Genomic DNA, 22,358 nt, shown 5'->3' on the forward strand with positions numbered 1-22,358 from the left:
CCTTCAGCTATTACTAGTGACATCTCTGCTCTGTGCCATGTTTTACAAATATATCACTGTAAAATAACATTTCAAGTGCCCTCCATATGATGATGATTAGTGATAGCCCAGCTTTATCGCTGTGGAACCTTATACATGATTTATCGCTGCTAAATATATTAAAGAAGTTTAGAAAAATGCTCCTAGTAATAGTAGCATAACAGAGAGGGAGTATATGGTCCAAGTAGGTAGTCTTTGCTTAGTGACCACAGTTGGGACTGACAACTCTGTCGCTAAGCTTGATGGTCACTAAATGGGAAATCACATGACTGTGACAAACTTATGACCTAACTTCCCATTTGGTCACCAGGCAAGTCACCATAATTAAGCAAATCATGTGTCTGTGACTTGTTGTTTTATTTCTGCATTCTCCATTAAGTCTGCTTATCACAAGTTGGTTGGAAAACACACCATGGCAATCATGTGATTTCAGGATGCTTCAGTGTTTGTAAATATGACGATTGATTGCAAAGTTATTTTTTTATAGTGTTGTAACTTTGAATAATCACTAGATCAGGCAATATGTAAGCGAGGACTGCTGGTGATGGAATTATTAATCTATAAGCGTGTACAGTTTAACTAACACAAGATCACAAAAATCTCAGTTCTACCACAATTGTCAAAACAGTTCAATGTTACTTCAAAATAAAGACTGAGGGGAAAATTGTATTCAAAGACATAACTCATCATTGTTCAAGTAGAACTAATTTATTGAAATGTTGATTGCGGTACTTCAGAAACAGCACAAGAGGGAAAAATCTGAAAGATTATGTTAGCTTTTATGAACATTTGGAATGTGTAGATTTATTTTTAACAGAACAGTTGATGGAAAAAAATGAGAAGATATTGGCACACATATGAAACTTAAAGCACTATGCATACTGATGTTAGTTTCCTGGTGCTAATAATTCATGTACATATGTCCAAACTGTGGGAGTTTATCAAATAGAGTTCTTATCTTCTGCTTCTATATTTTGACTCACACATCGAAATGTTTATCTGATACATGTAGTAGCCCTTATCCAGTTTCAAGTGTTCTTAGAATAAATTATTTATCCAGCCTTGCTCTCTCCATATTGGTAGATTTCAAATGTTTTTAGTGTCCAAAATGTTCAGATGTAATAGTCTGTGGTTATACCTATTGAGAATTCTGAGTGTTGTATTATAGACACATTTGGAGACACTGAGATCACGTAGGCTGATTAAAACATATTAAATCAAATAATCATTACATCAGTGGCCCCCAACCTTTTGGGCACCAGGAACCATTTCCATGGAGAAAGATTTTTCTGTGGATTGAAGGGGGCAAGGTTTTACATGCTGCCTGCATCCTGCGGATGGAGCTTTGCTTGTTTGCGCAATGTCATATCATGGCCCAGTTGCTGGCATGCCACAATGCAATGCTGGTCCATGGACCAGAGGCTGGAGATCATATATATATATATATATATATAGTTAGTGCAAAATGACTACTGGCATAAGCCTGATGATGGCAGATGGGATTCTGCCGAAACGTCGCTTCTACCCTTTTAGGGATATATCCACAATTACACGGGAAGAAACCCGAAATATTAACTATACACGCTTTTAATTTATATGCCACCCTTGTTCGGAGACAATGCATTAAGCAATAGCCTTCATACTTTTGTATATTTATACAAAGTCAGCTTATTGCCCCCACAATCTGGGTCCTCATTTCACCTACCTTTGAAAGGATGGAAGGCTGAGTCAACCTTGAGCCTGGTGAGATTTGAACTTGCAGTAATTGCAAGCAGCAGATGTTAATAACAGTGTGCTTTAGTCCACTGTACTGCAGGCTCATATCATTTCATATTTGCATGACATTAAAGGACTTACTAGGGGATTTAAGAATAGCATGTTGAAAATAGCTAGCTGGGTCTCTTTTTTTCCATCAATATAAGATTAATTTATTCTACTATTAGATCAGTGCTTGGAGAAAACAATGTGTTGAGACAGAGCAATACATTGGGGAGAGGAAAGATAATGCATTAGTGTTGCAAAGTATTGGAATGAGAGATAGCTTCTTTTAGATTCTTCTCTGGAGAGTAGCTATATAATCAGATCTTTCATTTTTATGGTGACTGGCTCAAAAGACATAATAGTGCAGAATAACTATTTTTCATTGTACCACTTGATTTTTTTTGTTTGCTAATTTGTCAGTTGACATATTGATTGTAAAATATTCTTCCATTATAGCTTGGATTCATGCCCATAGTGGTTAGTTTGGAGCATCAGGTAAACATAAATAGATGACCCATGAGTTGATAAATTAGATTAGGATGGATAGATGGATGGATGGATATACATTATGTAGCTGGATTTATATGACAAAGTAAGATGGTTAAGAACAGCTTTGAAAGAGAAAAATATCTTCTGCCTGATCATTATAAAGTGTGTTTATAAAGTATAGATAGATGGCAGAGAGAGAGAGAGAGAGAGATAATATAGATAGATAGATAGATAGATAGATAGATAGATAGATAGATAGATAGATAATAGATTCTGATGGATCAGTTTAAAATGGCAAATATAATTTAATGCTGTCTAAAATAAATAAATATACATATCCAGTGAATACATATATAAATACATCCATGAATTAGTGTTTTGCAATCAAGCAAAATGCTTGATCTTTGCCATTTCTACGTAGCCATTGGAATAAGTATAAGGCAGCTTTCTGTTCTTACAATTAATGAACACTTACGGCTCAAATGAGAACCTGGAACCAAAAAGCAGCTGCTTTAAAGCAGTGGTCTGCTCTGCTTATTCCCCAAATATGTTCTGAAACTCTTCTAAATCAGCCCTAGCCAATAGTGTCTTGCAGGGGTTGACTATTGCCTATTTTAATTAGTAACTAACATTTGTTGTTTCATGCTTAGTTGTTTTCTGTAGGCATGTAACTTGTAATAGACTAATATTGAATCACCCTATCATCTGATACCAGTACTGATCAGTTAATGTTAAATGTGCTTAACTTTATCAAATATAATTAAATTTAAATAACATTTAGGCTACCAGTACTGGGAGATGGTTCACTGCAACTATGTTCCTGAGGGAGAATTGGTTTTATTTTTCTAAATATATGTCTCAGTTTTGTCTTATTGATGAATTGTTGATGTGCCATTACATCACTGTCAATTCTTAGTAGCAACATAGATTTTCTCCAGGATTTACTGGAGAAACTACTATACATTTTTAAAAAAATTGATTTGTATTCTTTTAATCCTAATTATGCATTGGGAAGTTGCATGCCATCCAGAATTTCCTGACCAGAGTGATCTGCAATTTCTGAAAATATATAAACAAACAAATTTATTTATACAGTATTCATTCATTTGAATGTCTGTTAATACCATATTGCAATATTTTGCTAGTCTTATTTTTGTCTTCTGTTTTATGTTGTATCCAATGGATGGGAAATATAACAGATATATGCTGACTGTTTAAATGCTTTTTTAGAAGGCAAGATTGATGGCAATTGATCTGATAGTAAGTACAAGCACTCCTTTCTATAAAGAGATAGATACCTAATGCAGGTTGTAAAAACATAGATATAATGCAGAAGTATTTGAAATAACTATCTAATGTAAAATTAGAAATGAAACAACAGAATGTATGCTGAGGAAAGATAGCAATCAATAGTCTTTTTTTAAAAAACAATATATGGACCTTTTCGATGTTCAAAAGTCACTGGATATATGTTACTAGTAATATTAATAGTACTAATAGTAGTAGTCGTAGAGGAAGAAAGAAGGAAGGAAGGAAGGGAAGAAGAAGAAGGAGAAGGAGAAGAAGGAGAAGAAGAAGGAGAAGAAGAGGAGGAGGAGAGTACATTTGAATGATCTTGTTTTTGGATGCACAGCAGAACTGACGGATTAGAATGGATGTTTCTTAAGGATAAAAACAATGTAGCACTTTCATAGAGAAAGTCAACAGCATCATTAAGCATGTGTCAATTTTACATAGCAGCAGTTTCTAGAGATGCCTAACACCAGCTCTTTCTTTTCTTGGAGATGGTTCCTAATTATTACTCCTCTCGAAATAAGATGAACATGGCCAGAGGAAGAACAGATCTCCCATGCTGCCTTCTTCAGATGCTCAAACAAACAAACAAACAAACAAAAAAATACATGGACCCACTTAGAAGACCACTGAGAATATTTTCTTCAATACTTCCCCACACCAGTATCTATTACTTAACAATATAGCAAAAAGAAAAAGAAAAAAAGGCAGTATTTATTAGGGCAACTTTTCTGTAGCTTAGAAATCAATGGCTAATTTATCCAAAATTGCTTACTAGTTTAAACACTCAGCAAACAAAAAAAAGGCAGATTATGGTTTCAAAAAATCATTAGAAAAACAATTGGAAAAAATAATTGGATCAAGTACTGCAAATTTTTTTATAGTTTTTTAATGTCATGGCAGTAAACATTGATTCGTTCTTTTAAAGACTCAACAAGAAGGATATAATGAAGCTTGATTCTGTCATTGATTTAAACTATATATTCTAAAAATTCATGTGGTATAGACTTTTTTTGTACCAGTTCTTATGAATATATTAATATTTATATGATAAATGAGAGTATGATTAATACAGTTACAGTTTGGACTAGTGATTAGGCACAAGGCTAGAAATGGGAAACTGGTCTAATCCCACTTTAGGCATGAAAGCAAGCTGGGTGACCTTGGCCGGTCACTCTCCCTCAACCCAATTCAGCTTACAGGGTGGTTGTTATAAGAGGAAGAAGAAGTGTTAAGTATGTTTTCTGCCTTTAGTTATTTATAAAAATAATAAAGAAAGGAGATGATAGATAGATAGATAGATAGATAGATAGATAGATAGATAGATAGATAGATAGATAGATGATGGATGGATGGAAGAGAGAGAGGAAGAAGGGAGGGCAAGAGGGAGAGAGAGAGGGAGACCACCAGACTCTCTCTATACTGTATAACTAATGTATGGTTACTAGTTTCTAAACTATTGCTAAAATATTTTCTCCTTTTAGAAATCAAGAATGTGAGGGAATTAAGCTCTTCTCTGGCTCTGTTGAGTTCCAGATGCAAAAATCTTTTTGAAAATACTGAAACTAGTCAAATTTGTAATTCTGTGCCTGGATCAAGAAATGGTCTAGACCGGTGTGTCTCAACCTTGGAAATTTTAGAATTCCTAGAATGCTGGGATTCAACTCTCAGCATTCTGGAAAGTTGAAGTCCACGCATCTTAAAATTGCTAAAGTTGAGACATTCTGATCTAGACTCAGAAAGGCACAATCACATAACGATAACAGCTACTGCCTATAATTTATGTCTTAGAATAATGGCTTAAAGTTATCTTTTGCGGCCTTCTTGATGTAGTTAAACTAGTCTTTTATTACTCCCACCCAAAAAAAGAGGAGGGAGTTACATCTAGCCTTTTAAAGTTCAAACCATAATTGCATCTAAAACACTTGCTTGATTTCCTAACAGAAAAAATTAACAAGCTGTGTAAAGGTGATAATTCATTATTTTCAATATGCATTGAAAGATTTATTTCAGTGTGCATGGAACGAATCCCAGCGGCTCATATCTATTTTTTCAAAGCTACATATAAATTGACAACTTAAAGATCGATCAATTGACATTAATGTATGAATTATATTTTTCCAATAGTGAACTACTTTATCTTTTGCTCTAAATTCTCTTGTTTCTTCTCTTTGACAATACTGTAAAACCTTCTGAATACTGGAAAATCCAAAAGAGTACATTTAAATATTTTTAATGGAGATCTTACAGATAAGAGTGGGACTTACTGCATGTGATAGAAAATCTTGAAACTGACAGTTTGACAGAAATTAATTACAAGAAAGTGGAACTAATTGTTCACTTGAAGGTAGTATATGCTACAGCTTTCCAATGCTAGCATTATATTGTACTACTCATAAATATTCTTTGTGTATTGGTTCATTATTGTTTACCTCTGCAGATGCAATTGTGAGCATGTTCTTGACTGCACAGGTAAAGTTATCTATGAAGGGAAATTTCAAAAAGACTTAATGAGCTCATACACACCCACCCAAAGGTGCTTTTTCAAGAGGCAACTGGACTTTCTGGTTTTTCTTTAAAGATTTTTCACTTCTTATCCAAGAAGCTCCTTCAGCTCTGGCTGGATGGTGGGGAATGGAAGGATTTATGCAAGGAAGATGTCCTTGCAGACAGCTGGTCATTTGCATTCTTTTAGAGAGTTGTTGAAGCCATCTGGAAATTTACCTGAGTCATCAGGGTCATTTGCAGAGTATTGTAAATGGGTGTGGAGCCTTCTTGGAACTGTTGAAAGGACTGTGCTGTAGACTAGAGACAGATGATGTTGTATTCCTCCACCTCTGTCGAGAGAGAGCTTTTCAATTTTGACATTGATAGACTTTTTGATTCCTCTTTCAAACTTGGGCTTCTCTCTGTACAAAATGTGGACTTTGCTGTCTTCAAAATAGTGGCCTTTGTCTTTTAAATGCAGAGTGATAAAGGATACAGATAAACCTCAGGTGGCCTCAATGACTCTCTAAAAAATCAGCTGTCTGCAAGGACTATAAATCCTTTCCCACCATCCAGTCAGATCTGAAGAAGCTTCTTGGATGAAAAGTGAAACATTTTCAAAGAAAAACCAGAAAGTCCAGTTGCCTCTTGAAAAAGCACCTTTGGGACAGCCATGACTGAATGACTAAGAATCTCCTTAGACATACACAGAAGTGGGGGACAGAGACAGTGAGACTCTGACCAATGTGCTTTACTTTGGTCCTTGAGATAGGAAAAAAAGTATGTTGATCTCAGGAGTGAGGCCAGTAGAATCATGATCTTCACATAAGGCAGTGGTGGGCTGCTGTCGGTTCGGACCAGTTCAGGCAAACCGGTGGTTCCATCTGGATGGAAATTCATTACAAATGCCTCAATGGAGTAGGGAGGAATATGCTTTTCTTTGAAGTTACCATTCCCAGCACACTTTCTTCCACTAGCTCCATGTATTTTTCTACTGCATTTCCTCTTAGGATTAGGCTAGAGACAATGTCTTCATTTCAGCTAGAGGAGATAGAGAAGAGAGAGTGCATATTAAAATTTAAATGAAAGGTCTCTAGGAGATCAATATTTTTCTTCCTGCCCTCTCATATAGTTATTTAACAAGTTTATGTTGATTCTATTAGCCAAAACAGTGCTCTGTGGGTAGGAGAGGCAACCCCAAAGCAGGCCAGATCATTGACCCTCCACAGATTTTGTCTGTGTGCAACATGGAATGTTTGCATAGAAGAATTTTCTATTTTGTGATGAAATATACCAGTTTCATCATAGATCCACTTGACTTGGCTTCAGCCTGCCTTCATGAATGGGCCAGTAGCAAGATGGATGCTATGTTGGTACAGACATATCCTCAGCACATGGTATAGTCTCTGACAGGGATGGATTCTACTTACCTTTACTACCTGTTCACATTGGGAGCTCGCATGAGCAGATCACCTATGATGACATTTGGGTCGGTTGGCAGAGCCACCCGCCAGTTTTACTACCGGTTCTTGTGAACTGGTTTGAATCAGGGGCACCCACCACTGAGAAAGACAAGAAAGCTTTTGGTGAACTCAGGGTCCTGTTTGATCTCTCTTCCAATCACATCCATTTTCATGGAACATTATACTCAGGCAATGCACCAGGACAGGACAGTACCCAAAAGGTATATATTTTAAAGAATTTATGCTGGAAAACATTTGGCTAAATCTAACCAAAAATGAGCATTTATTAGATAATATGGAACATTGTGTGCCTTCATCATTGCTCATTGAAATTGTGCAAATAATCTGTCCACAACCAGAAAATTCAACATATTTTCTGATCAGTATAATTTCCCACAGAAGATTCTGTGGGACTTGTAGTAGAAATGCAGAAGAGTCTTCTTATTTCAAGAAGTTTAGTGACATAGTTTTGATTTCTGCTTCATATTAAGAAAAGTCTAGAAGTTTAGAACTCATTCTGCATTAACCAGCTTGTTTTTTACTCTTCTTTACTGAATAACAGAGTCAGGAATCAGAGATCTTCTCATTGCTACAAAGCTTTTCTTACTAAAAAAAAGTCTCAGACTTTCAATTCCCATTTCAGAGTCATGTGAAACCAATCAAGGTCAGGTCTTGCAACCTCATGAGCATAGCGGGGCCATGGGGTCATGGTGCCAGGTTTTAATAAAAACATTGGGTGGTTTGTGTGGAGCTTCTGCAAAGAACCTAGAAGAGGTACTGTGTAAAGTGTCTACCCTTGGAGTTTCTCTACTGTTTTTATTAAGGAGCTCCTGGCAGCTTGTAAGAGATATAGGTATTATATTGCTTGGTATATATGCTTTTTATGCTATGGTTTTAAACCTGTTTGCTTGAGATAATAATAAAGCTTAAAATTCCTTTATTTACTGGATCATTAATTGATCACTCACTGATCACTGCCCTAACCTCCTATACACACACACACACACACACACACACACACACAAACACACACACACACACACAAACATTCCCTGCACAATCTTTAACAAGCCTTGGAGATGCTTTATTTCTCTACTATAATTCTACCTGCAGTGTAGACATTCTGCAGTCAGTCTGATGGTCACCACAAAAAAAAATCACCTTGGGTTTTTTTTGTCTTGATTTATGTTGAGAAATCTATGTTTATGTTGATTTCTCTATTGTCCTTAGACCAACCATCACTTATTCAATGGAAAAAAAGAGGTACTGATGGCCTTTTCATTCTCTTGCTGATCACCCAGTTAGCACTAAGAAGGTTATGGTAGGGAGATATAACCTGCTTCTTTGCCCAACAATGTTGACAAAAAAAATCATACCTATTAAAAAATATAAGTTGGAAAAAAAAGTCTGCAATCAAGCCAGTTCTCTGCAGATCAGTTGAAAAATGTCTCCACTAATTGCATAAATCCAGTTGATTTAATATAGTTTCAAGAATGAGGTACCCAACTCATTTTGATATGTGGTGTTAGAGATGTATGCATATTGACTGGAGAACATGCATATACCAAGTTTTATTTATTTCTAGTAATAGTTTATTACATTTTTATGCATATAAATTTCCCAGAGATTATAAATTTGGTAGAGATGGGGTTATTGAATGATATTTTAATATAGATCGTTCAAATGTTTGATATGTTTTTCTGACACTAATTTTTTTCTTTCTCTCTTTTTTCTTGGCAGATTAGTAGAATTGTCATCAATAGTTCCCATCAATGCTCACTGGGGAGTTATTTCCAAGTGTCTGGCCTATAGTAAAGCTGTTTCAGATCCTTTTGTGTATTCTTTGTTACGACACCAGTACAAGAAAACGTGGAAAGACATAATAAATAAGATGCTGAAAAGAAGCTCAATAAATTCATCAGCTCTCACAAGTGAATCACAAAATCGAAATTTTTTGCAAGGGAACGAATGAAGAGGCAAGGACTATTTTGGAAATGTAGCATAATGCTGGTGGACAAAAGCTGACGAATGATAGGCAGGCATCTCTGGGATCATCAGCTGACAATGTTTTGAAAAGCCTACCTGTTAAGTGTTCAGCAATTTAGGTAATTAATTTTAAATCAAAGTTGGATGCCTTTTAATTCTGATATACAATATAGCCTACAAGATCTCCTTCAGCTTCATGAAATATATCCATCCATATCTGCAAAGGCATAATCTTGTCTTTATTTAAACATGGATTTGGTATGGATTATAGTAAAGGATGGTGCTTACATATCTGCCATCCCTTTGAAACATGAAAACACTGGACGACCTTGTGACACTTTTGATATGTGACAGCAAATTGACACCTGCTAAAATGTGATTACATAACTACATGATCTATTCAAAATAGACATAACTATTCTTCCTAAGATATGGCCATATGAGGTCATACTTAATTGCACATAAACCTGTTGAGTGAGAATCAGGGTATCTCATCTATAAATTCTTAGTTTGAGGTACTGCTTTCATTATGTGCAAATACAAGAAAGGTATTATTATTGGGCCAGGACACTGCTCATATTTTTTAAAGTGATGCTCATGCCCCTTACACACAAAAGCATTTTCACACATCAAAATGGGGATATTATGCGGATTTCAAGTATTAACTACAGTACACTGCTTCACTATTTTCAGTCAAAGCTATAGAAGCTTTCATGGCCCACCATCTCAGTGGTTGAGAAGAACCACCATTGTATGAGATAATATATTCTGCAATCTGCATGTGTCCATTGGAGTACAGGTCTAGTCTTTTCCTTCTGGTCTTTCTCAATTGTGTGCTACACTGACATCCCACAAGAGAGGAAGCTGTGTCCCATGTCACCTAAATTGTTTCCATATTGCTATGGTTTTCTGACTGTGAAAAAAAAAATACCTAAAGTGTTTTGCATTAATGTGAGTCTGCAAGTACACTGGCTAAATACAGACTGCTGGCGGTCTAGAATGTAATCTTCTTCACAATAAGAGTCATTATGAACATTGTGTTCTGTCTGGTCCTGAAGCCCTGACTGACAGCTTCAAGAGGTGCATACAGAAATGTTGTACAGGACTCCTTTGTCAGTGCTCAGAAGAACTGGATCAAAACGTTTGCACAGATTCCACGCAGACAGTTCTATGAGCTCATTGTATTTGTTGTTGAAAGTATTTATGTTAAAAACAATGTATGAAAAAAGAAGTGTTTTAAGTCTGAAACTACCATCAAGTGTATCTGAACAACGTTAGACATTTCTTTCCAGTAACTGGAATGCTTAAACCGGAAAAAACATTGGGAATTTATTAACACTAAATTTTGAGAATAACATTCAGACTGAGTAATGTAAAGTGAATGGATATATTATTCAGACTTCAGTTGATTCTTTTCTTTCCTCTTTTGTGAGTTATGTTGGGATGGGCTTGAGAGTGGAATTCTACTGATGCTGAATCCCTTTCACTTACTCTGGTGTTCCACCTGTACCCAGTGTGCTATTTGTGCCCATTGATCCATATCAAAAAGGCTGGACAAGTTCATTCTTTTTTCTTTTTCTTTTGCACAAATTTATGAAATAAAATTGCCACACCTAAAAAAGACCCTTTCTCACTATTCTGTACAACTGTATTTAAAACTAGCAGCCATTCTACAAACATTCCAGAATATGTAATTCTTATTTTAAGATATGGGAGTTCAGGCTTAACTTTCTATCCTGCCTATTGATTTTATTTATTTATTTATTTTTGGTGCATTGATAATTGGATTTGGAAGGGAGGAAATAGTTGGATCTTAGAATTATAATTGCAAGAAAATGGTCTCTGAGGTAAGAATAAAACACTCTATTTGTGGGAATGAAAAGTATGGATACATGTATACAGGGCAATGAGAAATTCTTCAACAGGTATAGGTAATGGCAACAGTTTTCTCCCTTCTTTTTTCTTTGTGCCTATATACAGTATATAAGAAAGGGAGAGAGGGAGGGAGGAACATAAATTTATGCTAAGTGGGTTTTTTTTTTAAATGAGGAAAGAGTATGAAATAAAAAACTATCAGTTTTGATTAAAAAATTTGCCCTCTGAGAATTTCAACTGTATTTAGAATCATAAAAAATACATGATATTTATTATCTGAAGTTGCAGATCTCTCTCTCTCTCTTTCTCTCTCTTTCACACAGACACAGACACACAGACACACCAAATGAATACTATACTTTTACATATTAATGTGACACTTACACCCAACCAGAATTGGGGCATCTAAATAACTTTCATTAAAAATTACCATGTTTTTGTCCTCAATGTATCATTCAACAGACGACCCTTCCTGGTTTTACATCTTCTGTAAACGTCATTGCCCAAAAACTCTTTTGCATACATGATTTCCCCTATTTAAATTTACTTCAAGCATTCAAAAAGTGCAGCCCTTCTCAGAAAAAGAATTGTAAGGAATGAACAGCCAAGCATAAGGTTCCTGCTTCTATGGAAGGTTATAATCATGTCTATGTAAACATATTTTTACTTTCCTCATAGATCTTTCTGATATCAAAGATCTTCATTTACAAAAAGAACCGCTTTTTCCTTAGAAATGAATGGTACTTCACTGTCCTGCAATGATTTAGTGGTAACTATGTATCCAAAACTCTCTCACAATCATATAAAACAGTATTGGCATCTCCTTCCTCCCTCCCTTCCTCCCTTTTAGTTGACCTATTATTTAAAATAGAATGACTTGATATGTGATACAAATACAGTTGCCAAATCTATTTTAACTGATGGTTTTTTAATCCTACTTTTAATAGCATTAAGTTGAGGTCAACAGAAGCTACCCTTTCTATGAGAATACTTCCATGTCATTATTATTTTCTTTTTAAACTGTTAAAGAAGAGAAAGACACAATTTTCAGTTAATTTATATTGCTGTTTCTAGATAACTATCATCACTGCATTTAAAAAACCATTTGGTTTCACTCATTTTGTTTTTGCATTGATCCTTAGGGCCTGTTGCAAATTTATCTGTTGCCAAAATTACCTTTGCTCAAATATAATATTCTCCTGAAAAGAAAATAACTGTGCCATAACTGTGCAGTTCAAGGAAAGAATTGTCTATATGACATGGCTGAATGGAAAGCCAAAGGGATATGCTAATGTTCCAACTATAAGATTGTTCTCACTCAGCAGCAAGATATCAACTCAATAGTGTAGAAAGTGGTGACGTGAATCTGGTTTCTAACTCTCATTCCATGTTATAAATTCTGTATCTCTGTATCATTTACTACTTGATTCCTGGAGATTTATGGGGAACAGTTATATAATAGGCTTGTTTGATGCAGTGTATTACTTTCATCATTTGACCGTATGAGAACATCTGTAGATGGATAAGTGATTTCCTGATGATGGTTTCTGTCATTTTTAAGGAGCTAAGGTAACTTTCTGGTTATCATATTAATCTAAATTCTTACAACTGGAGGAGAAGCAACATCTTTATTTGGCTAGTTTATTTTTAAGTGTATTTTATTTTAAGTGTATTTTTGAGGTTTGATGGCTAATAACACCACTTTTTTTGGACTAGTATCATAAAATTATATATCAATGGAAAGATAATATAATCAATAATTTAATGCAACAAAGTTTGTTCAATTATCTGTATTCTATGAAAAGTTATAGCCAAATAAGAAAAAGGAAGCACAACTTGCTTAGGTTGATATCAGGTAGCTTTCCTTCATCTGATTGCAGCCAATGAGCATGAGTGTTTAGAAAGCCAATCAGGTGTCATCTTGTTTTGACAATGAGCCAATCAGATCACAGTAGGATTCAGTTATTGATGTCATGTATTGAAGCTGAGAGGAGGACATTTGTCAGTGTTTTATGTGATCGCTATCAAGTTGGTTGGTTTTTTTTTGTGTTCATTTAGTGAGCTTGTAAAACATAATAAAATTAAGTAATGGTGCAAAGAGTTGACTGGTCACCCAGAAAGTGATGTAAATAGTATTATTAAGTGAACAAGGCTACAGTTATAAAGAAATTAGGAGAAAAATTGGTGGAAACTTAACTAAAGGTGGCATTTCTAAGTTTTTGAAGAGGTACAAGGAAATTCAGTCACTACAAAACCACACTGGTAAAGGCAGGAAAAGGTACACAACAGCAAGTGATGATAGAAAAATTAAGAGACTGTGCCTATGTGACAGAAGAAAATCATCTGGGTGTATACAAGATGAAATGGTGCAATGCAATGTGAAGTTGAGTGCAAGGACTTTTCGGTGCAGACTTCAGGAATTTGGCTTACAATCTAGAATTCCACAAAAAAAGCCACTTTTATCTCTCAAACAAAGGTTGAAAAGCATTACATTCTTGATTAAATTCTTTCCATTGATATATAATTTTATGGTACTACTCCAAAAAAAGTGGTGTTATTAGCCATCAAACCTCAAAAATACACCTTTCCAAAGGTTTCCACAATTTTGGCCACTACTGTATGATATATGAATTCATCTTCCACAGTGCTTCATATGTTTTTAATAAAATGAGATGACAAACATGCCTAATTGGTATCCAGTATATTTAGAGAAACATACACTCAATTTCTGATTTTTGCACCATGCATTATAGCATGGTATGAGGCAAGAATTTATTCTCCATTGTATGTTGGCTGAACCATTCTCTGCAAATCTATGAATCTTCATTCCATGGGATTCTATATGCTGAAAAGCATTCAGGATTGTTTACTGACATATATAAAGTAGTACAATGATAAATCATACAAAATTCTCCAGAAAGCTTTTGTAAAGTCACTGGATTCCTTCAGATTTGCTGTAATTTTCACACAGTGAAGTCTTTTTGTTGTACAATTAAGATCAAAGCAGACAATTTTTAGGTTGGAGTCAAGTTTCTATCTGTGCGTCTGTAATAAACTGCATATCTATATTGCGATAAGGCATGAGGAATGCAAGGTCCTCTAATTGGACAATAACTTTCTGATCTCTGGCATTGTTGATAAGATCTCATGGAAGTCGGAATCCAACAACCTCTTAACCATTCTCTTCAAATCTATGAATCGGATTCATTCCATGGAATTCTATATGCTTAAAAGCCTTCAGGATTCTTTACTGACCACTGTAAAGTAGTAATTTCTGTTCTCTACCATTGTTGATAGTCAGAATTTAACAACATCTTCAGGGTTGTTTATTCTTGAGTCTTCTATCAACTATTGTAGCATAATTGGACATTTCCCTTTAAATCCAGTATTTTCCAACAAATATGCTAAAATACTAATGGTTCGATTCAATCTGAAACTGGAAATTGATGGCCATTTTGCTGTGAATGACCACCTTGAGGCTGAAATACATTAGGGCCAAAACATTTGAGGGTATCACAGGTTCTCCAATTTAATATATTATCATTTGTTTCATTTTTAACAAACAAGAACAGATTTTAGGTATGGTATGCAGGCTTGCCTAGGATGCATATTGTTTAATTCCTCATTAAGTAATAACTAATGTAGCTATTTTATTCCATCATTCATTAGATAATCAAATATTACTTTAAGCAATAAATATTTCATACAATTATAATTCTTTCAGAGTGCCTTTCCCCCAGAATTAATAGTAAGAAGTTGGTGTTGGTTTTTTAAAATTTCCTCACAAGAACCTGTTATCATTCTTCTTCTTCACAAAGCCGATAGAAATAAAATAGCCTTGCCATGCTGGGACTTAGACTGAGATATTATATTAGGGAAAAATACAACAATTTATTGATAACAACTGCAATTCAAGTTATACGTGTTTTATATGTTTGGCAAAAATGTAAGATAATTAGGTTTTGTTTTTTTTCAAAATGTTTTTTTCAAAAAACTAAAAGATTGGTGAAGATTTTAATTGATATTATTTATGATTCTATTCCTCTATGATTTTTAGGGAAGTAGTTGTATTAGTATATGTATTACACTTTTAACTATTTCAACACACACTGAAATGCAATCAAGAAACAATTTTGAGGAATCCCTTCCACCCAAAGAATATCTATCTTTTAATTATTCAGAAACAGAGGGCCCTGGACTCTCATTTTGATTGTAAAATACATAACTCAGCACTGAATTTGTAATTTGATATTTAAAAAATCATTCATGCAAACCAATGAATAATGCCTGCTATTATGTGTATGGTCAATGACCTTCCAGCATGGGAATTAACCTGGAGGGCTATAAAAATAGGTCATAAAGATAAATTATGTCCATGGTAATTACAAGATTCATTATTATTTAACTTAATATCAGTTTGATCTATTACTTATAATTAATGGTTTAATGATATGTAATCCTCTGATAGAAACATAGAGTTGCTATAATATATAATTTGATAAATATAATATTTATTTTTTTTCAAAATGATCAAAATCTATATGTCAATTTGTGAATTCATATAATTTTTATTTTAGCCACTATATTTTTTATACAATTATAAAATTAGTTCCTATAACATGACACAATAATCATAATGTGATTGTTTAATCTTAATCATTAATCCCAATTCTTACCTGTAGTTGTTCATTTGTTCTAAATAGATTGGGCTTATTTTTCTAGATTTTCCAAACAAGCTATGGTGAAAATCAGGAATAACAGTTTCCCAATAGCTTGATTACTTTTTTTTAATTTCTTTTATTTCAATTCTAATACATGCGGAAAAAGATTTATCTTGTTCAGTCTTTCTGTAACTGTAACACTTGTAAACTGTATTGAATGATTTGATATTTAATATTTCTGTTTGCAAAAATGTTGTAGTTAGACTTTTTAAAAAAGAAGCTAAAGAATTCAACAGTCACGTGTGAGTTGATAATTAGCCGCCAAGACTTTACGTCAAAAGTTCTCCAGTGCACATTGTCTAGTAGTGTAAAATCTGAAAATATTTATAATGCTATAGAATTAGGATTGATTTGTTTATTTTTGTCTAGGAAAATAGAAATCTTAAATAGCACTCCATTTACCATTTTTGAAAATTTGAATTTTCAATTCCATTTTTTCCATTAGATTTCAGAACATGAGTTTTTATTTATTTATAAAAAAAATACATGACAGCCCATTTTAAATAAATATCTCTCAGTGGCAAATAATCAATTGAAAAGAAAATGGAGGCATAACAATTCCATAAAATTAACAGATATATATAACAGCCTTCTGGAAGTGAAACTGACCAAATCTCAGGGACAATCTGAGGTTTTTCATTTTTTTTATACCTTTTCTTGTTAATATAATATAATCCCAAACAGTGCAGAAGCAATTAAAAACAATTGATTTTTGAATCAGTGGGATTTATTGCTATCTTTTTTTTATTGCAAGCAAGGAATTCCACTGATTCAAAAATCAATCATTTTGTTAATACCATTGCACTATTTATGACCACATTAATGGGCAAAACAAAATCAGGAAAAAATAGAAAACATTTTATAATTTAAATATTTAATTAATAAAAATACACAATTATCCTTGATTAAATGCCCCAAAGTCTTAACATTTACCATAAATAGTTGTGATATATGCGGTTCATAAAAATAGGGAATTTCAAGGATGAGTTTATTTCCATATTTTAAAAATTCACACGAGTGGGATAAGTTTAACTGTTGTTTGTGCAATTGTATGTTAACAGAATTGTTATTATATGTGAGGACAATCTGGCTTCAGCATCTGTGACCCTATTGATTTGGCAAATTGTATTTGAATTTGCATTGGTCTGAGCAGTGTTTTCATCATGCTGTGGTTATTAATGGATGTTCTTTGAAAGAAATGGTGGGGATTGTTTACCAAACAGATTTTGTAGCAGAAGAGCGGTGAACTATTTTTTTTTAAAAAATAAAAATATATCAAGTAAAATAATAGAGGATATATACATACCCTATATATAAATTAAGGGACTTGAGATTTTTTTACAGAATGGAAGTAATATAACGAAAGGAAAAGTATTGATCCAATGAACTACCATTGCAAAAGTTTCTTATGAATGTATTTATTTCAGGTTGTCATCTAGATAGTATGTAAGTACCCTTTATTGAAAAGCAAATATGCAATTGCTCTTATAACCCAAATATGACACCTTGCATGCCAATCGCTAATTGTGTATAATTAAGCAATTCTTCTCATTTTGGCCAGAAATGTTACTGCACTTAATTTCAGTATGTTCAAGAGTCAACATTTATGGATCCATGTGCTACAAAAGAAATTGTAAAAAAAAACCCACTGTCAATGTTCTTGTCAGAGTACTAAAACAAAATTGTCTGTCTTCATACAGTTTAAATCTGATTCTGCTTTCAGTTTTATTCTGTTCTTCCTGAAACATATGAACATTAAAGGAATAAAGACTGCTTTGATTTCACTGCAATATTGTTAAAGTAAGGGGCGGGGGGGGGAAGAAAGCCAGAGAGCTAAAAAAAAAAAAAAAAGATATCTGTTAAATTTAGTAACCTCCAATTTCATTTTCTGCCATTAACAGGCTAATGGCTTTCTTTTACTGTGTATATTTTGGTCTATAACTCTTGATGAGTGAGAGGGTATTGCAGAAAATAGAATATTGGACAAATTCTAGGGTAATTTGTACGGCAATAAGATTCACCATAATTAGATGTGTTTCTTTTGTCCCCGGAGTGTCTCTTTCCATATTCTTCCTCTCTTCTCCTTACTTCAAGTAGCAGCTTTACTGGAAGACTCATCTGTATTTTGCAGCTCCGCAATTCCCTGTATTGATATTCTAGAAAATTGAGAAGAGGATATGGCTGATGCAAACACAACACATGGAGAAAATTCTTCAAAATCGTTCCTTTTCCTAAATTAATTAATGGACCTCAAAAGTACATTGATTCATTTCTGTTTCTAAACTCTGCGCTTTCAAGAACTGACTGTTCCTGTATCTCTTCTTGCTTTTCCATATCGATTTAACCTTCACCAAGAGAAGGTAGAGAAGGGTCATTGTATGTAAGAAGCATGGTCAGATACACTGCAGGCATTTAGCTGTGACCATCAGCTTATTTTCATTTGTCAAAAGCACACATCATTTCCCCCCCCCTTTAAACATGTTTCAGGACATATTATCAATGATTTTGAATTCTACACACATTATTGAAAATGCTCAGAATGGGGAGTGAAGAGGTGAGTGAACCCAATTATTTTAGAACATCAGAATAAAAAATATGACAAAGCAGGCCAAAAAATAACAATAACAACAGCAAAAATCTTTTGGTGCAATTATACAAGACTTCCCCAGATGTGAAATACACATTTTACAGTATTATAGCTATACCCATCCTGAATTATTGTACCCAAAACAGGTTTCAGAAAGGACAGGTTTCAGTATTTGCAAAGTGTAATAGGGACCTCTCAAAATCAGGACAATTCTCCTCTACAGAAATGTGTGGATCCTTCATTCATGATTTATGCTGGGTAGATACCTCATTAACCTTGTATGGATATTATTATCCCTGGAACATTTCATTAAATCTTGACTCCCGACTACCTTTACCACCATCACTGGCATGGCTGTAATGAAGATGCATTCTTGCAGACCTTACTTGTCTGCAAGGAGAAAGCCTGAGCACATAAAACTGAATACACAATGCTTAGATACATCTCTGTGTTTGAAAACTTGTGTCCACTCTTCTTTTTCCAGTTAATGCTTGAGTAGGAGTACTGAATCCCTACTAAATCCTTAGAAAGAGGCATTTCATGGTCACTATTTGATAATATATGTTCATTTCATAGTACACTGAAGTCCTTTCAAGTCATAGTATTGCCACAACAATAATGCCAAACGAAAAGGGGCCTTTTCAGCATATACTTCTTCAAATATAGACAAATATTACTTATTTGATTTATAACTTGCCTTCTTATTCAAAGAGCCTTGGTAGTACAGGGATTTAAGGCACCCTGTTATTAAGCTGGTTATTAAGACCAGCTGCCTGCAATTACTGCAGGGTTCGAATCTCGCCAAGGCTCAAGGTTGACTCAGCCTTCCATCCTTTCTAAGGTAGGTAAATTGAGGACCCAGTTGTGGGGGCAATAAGCTGACTTTGTATAAAATATACAAAAGGATGAAGGCTATTGCTGAGCACATTGTAAGCCGCCCTGAGTCTTTGGAGAAGGGAGGCATATAAATCAAATTAAAAAAAGAAAAAGAAAAGAAAATATTATAAGATGGCTAATGACAAAATACAACACACATCATTGTAGTCCAGCATCATGCGGAAGATAGCTCCTCCTGATATATAATACAGATGTATCCAAGAAAATATAGCAAATGAGTAGAGGTAGTGCTCAATTTACAACAGTTCCTTTAGTGACCAAAGTTACAACAGCACTGGAAAAAGTGACTTATGACTATTTTTCACACTTATGACCATTGCAGCATCTCTATGGTCACATGATTTACATACAGATGCTTGGTAACTGGTTCATATTTGTGACGGTTGTTGAGCCCTGGGGTTATATGACCATCTTTTGTCAAGCAAAGTCCTGACAAGCAAAGTCAATCGGGAAGCCAGATTCACTTAACGACCATGTTACTAATTTAACAACTGCAGTGATTCGCTTAACACAGGGGTGGGCAAATGTGGCCCTTTTACAACCTGTTGACTTCAACTCCCAGAATTCCCGAGACAGCCAAGCTGGTTTAACAAACGTGGCAAGAAAAGTCATAAAATGGGACAAAACTCAATTAACAAATGTCTCACTCAGAAGTATAAATTCTGGGCTGAATTGTGGTCATAAATTGAGGAGTACCAATAGTCTGTAAATTATTTAAGTAGGATATCCTTCAGTTAGGGATATTATAGCTGCCTCTGTGTTGCAGCTACCAAACAACCGGCCGTCTTAGAAGATCTCTGAGGTAAACTCCAAATTTAATTGTGTAATTTTAATATTTCACTATATGTAAAGTGTATCAGCTTATATTTTACATGTGCACATGGGAACATATTAGGAGTATCCTCTGCTTTAGCAGTTTTTTCAGTAGAGGCATGGTGTAAATGAACTGGTTTCAGTTTTACATATTTTTTAAACCACATAGTGTGCCAGTGTCGTAGCAGACATTAAGGAACCTTAACTAGTTTTATTCCATACAACCTTTTACCCTTCAGAACATCTAATTAATAAGCAAAGGCAAACAGGGAGCTCCCTCACAGAGAAAAAACTGAAAAGACATGATTACAAATTGTCTGGAAAATAAAAGAAAGTAATGAACAGGTGCCTTGAATTGCAAGGCACATTTCCTCCTTTCTGGCATTTTTTTATAAAGATCATTTCAGAATGCAAAACTCGTATTTTTGAGTTACTTGTCGTTCCCAAAGGAATTCAAAATGAAATACTTATTCCAATATTATTTAGTGTTTGAATGATAATAAATCCCAGGTACTTACATTTTATTTCACTGGCTGTTTCCATGCCTAGGAATCAATGAAAGATATGTCAATTTACATATCTTTCTAAAACTCTACTGTTTATTTTTTATTTTGGAAAGGTAGCTGGAAATCAGAGGTTTACAACATTTTTCTGATTCAGCAGTACCTGGTCTTTAAGTGCTAGAGAACCATTCCCAAATGAAAGAATCCAGGAGAAAAGTTGATTTTCTAGTATAAAGTACTAATCTAATGTACTAATAATTCTTCCCATTTGTCAAATTAAAATTTGCCATTAATACAATACTGAAGTCTTAAATACTATATTCCTAAAGTAAATGGTACAGCAAATCTTCAGGCTAAATCTCATAATTACTAGTACATTTTCCTTATATTTTTAGTCAAAATACTGTATAAAAAAGAGAAGATCAAGAATATAGTCTTGACTATATCATTCAAACTATGTATCAAGAAAAATCTAGGCCTCCTGGTTGAACAATAATGCTTTTGTGATGAATTCATTACATCATTACATTTCAAACTGTGATAGACATTTAAACAATGAAACTTTATGAACTGAGTTTTGAGAATTACAAATTCTGGCATGGCAAATTATGATACATATGTCTTTTTCCCCCTATTCAATTTAGTGCTAGTACTTTTATAAAGGATCAGAAACTTGAAAAAATTGGCACACACTCAGTATCAGGTTACAAAATTTATTAGGGCTATTCCTTTTAATAAGATAACTGTACAATTTTGATTTACAATCAAAATTGAGGCCCAAACTTCTCTTGCTAAATGTGATAGTCATTAAGCGAGTTTTGCCCCCATTTTAGGACCTTTCTTGCCACAGTTGCTAACTGAATCACTGCAGTGGTTAAATTAGTAAGATGATTCTTTGTTCAATCTGGAGGTTAAAATTATTTGAATTTACTAATATGTATTTATTAAAAGAGGTCTCTTTGTTGTGATGACTTGAATTAAAACATGATGTATCTTTTCTTTTATGTACACTGAGAGCATCTGCACCAAGACAAATTCCTTGTGTGTCCAATCACATTTGGCCAATAAAGAATTCTATTCTGTTCTGCTCTGTTCTGTTCTGTTCTGTTCTATGATATATTGTATGTGGTGTAATATTTTTATTATTTAAAGTAGGTTTTCAGCACAGGAAATAACATTTTTGTCTGTGTGTGTATTTTAATTTTGTTAAACCTTACTAATGAAAATATGATTCCAATTCTATAAATTAGTTATGTAGTAAACATTTGTATGAAAACAAAGTTTTCAAAGTTATTTTAGTTTTGTTTATTATGTTATACTTTAATTGAACATATCAGCCTGTTGATAAAATGAGATAAGAAGATTTGATCGTTAGTCCACTGTTAGTACAGTGGACTAAAGTACTGTTATTAACATCCGCTGCTTGCAATTACTGCAAGTTCAA

General features: G+C 34.1%; 1 protein-coding gene and 1 long non-coding RNA gene across 3 annotated transcripts in view; one reads left to right on the forward strand and one right to left on the reverse strand.

Moving 5' to 3' along the window:
* Nucleotides 1-17,898, forward strand: part of GPR26 (G protein-coupled receptor 26) — a 34,716-nt gene extending 16,818 nt beyond the window's left edge. For both annotated transcript variants that reach the window (XM_060682830.2, XM_034436400.3), the window contains one exon: nt 9,273-17,898. In XM_060682830.2, the coding sequence (XP_060538813.1) occupies nt 9,273-9,504 (232 nt within the window). In that variant the 3' untranslated portion in view covers nt 9,505-17,898. The remainder of the gene's footprint in view (nt 1-9,272) is intronic.
* Nucleotides 7,044-21,165, reverse strand: LOC148113126 (uncharacterized). The gene is made up of 3 exons (XR_015728672.1): nt 20,930-21,165; nt 18,136-18,270; nt 7,044-7,110 (listed from the first exon to the last, which is right to left on the reverse strand). It is a non-coding gene; the product is annotated as an uncharacterized LOC148113126 (long non-coding RNA).
* Nucleotides 21,166-22,358: the final 1,193 nt, after the last annotated feature.

The sequence above is a fragment of the Pantherophis guttatus genome, chromosome 6 (genome assembly GCF_059756535.1).
Source record: "Pantherophis guttatus breed Tessera chromosome 6, ASM5975653v1, whole genome shotgun sequence".
NCBI classification, from domain to species: Eukaryota; Metazoa; Chordata; class Lepidosauria; order Squamata; family Colubridae; genus Pantherophis; species Pantherophis guttatus.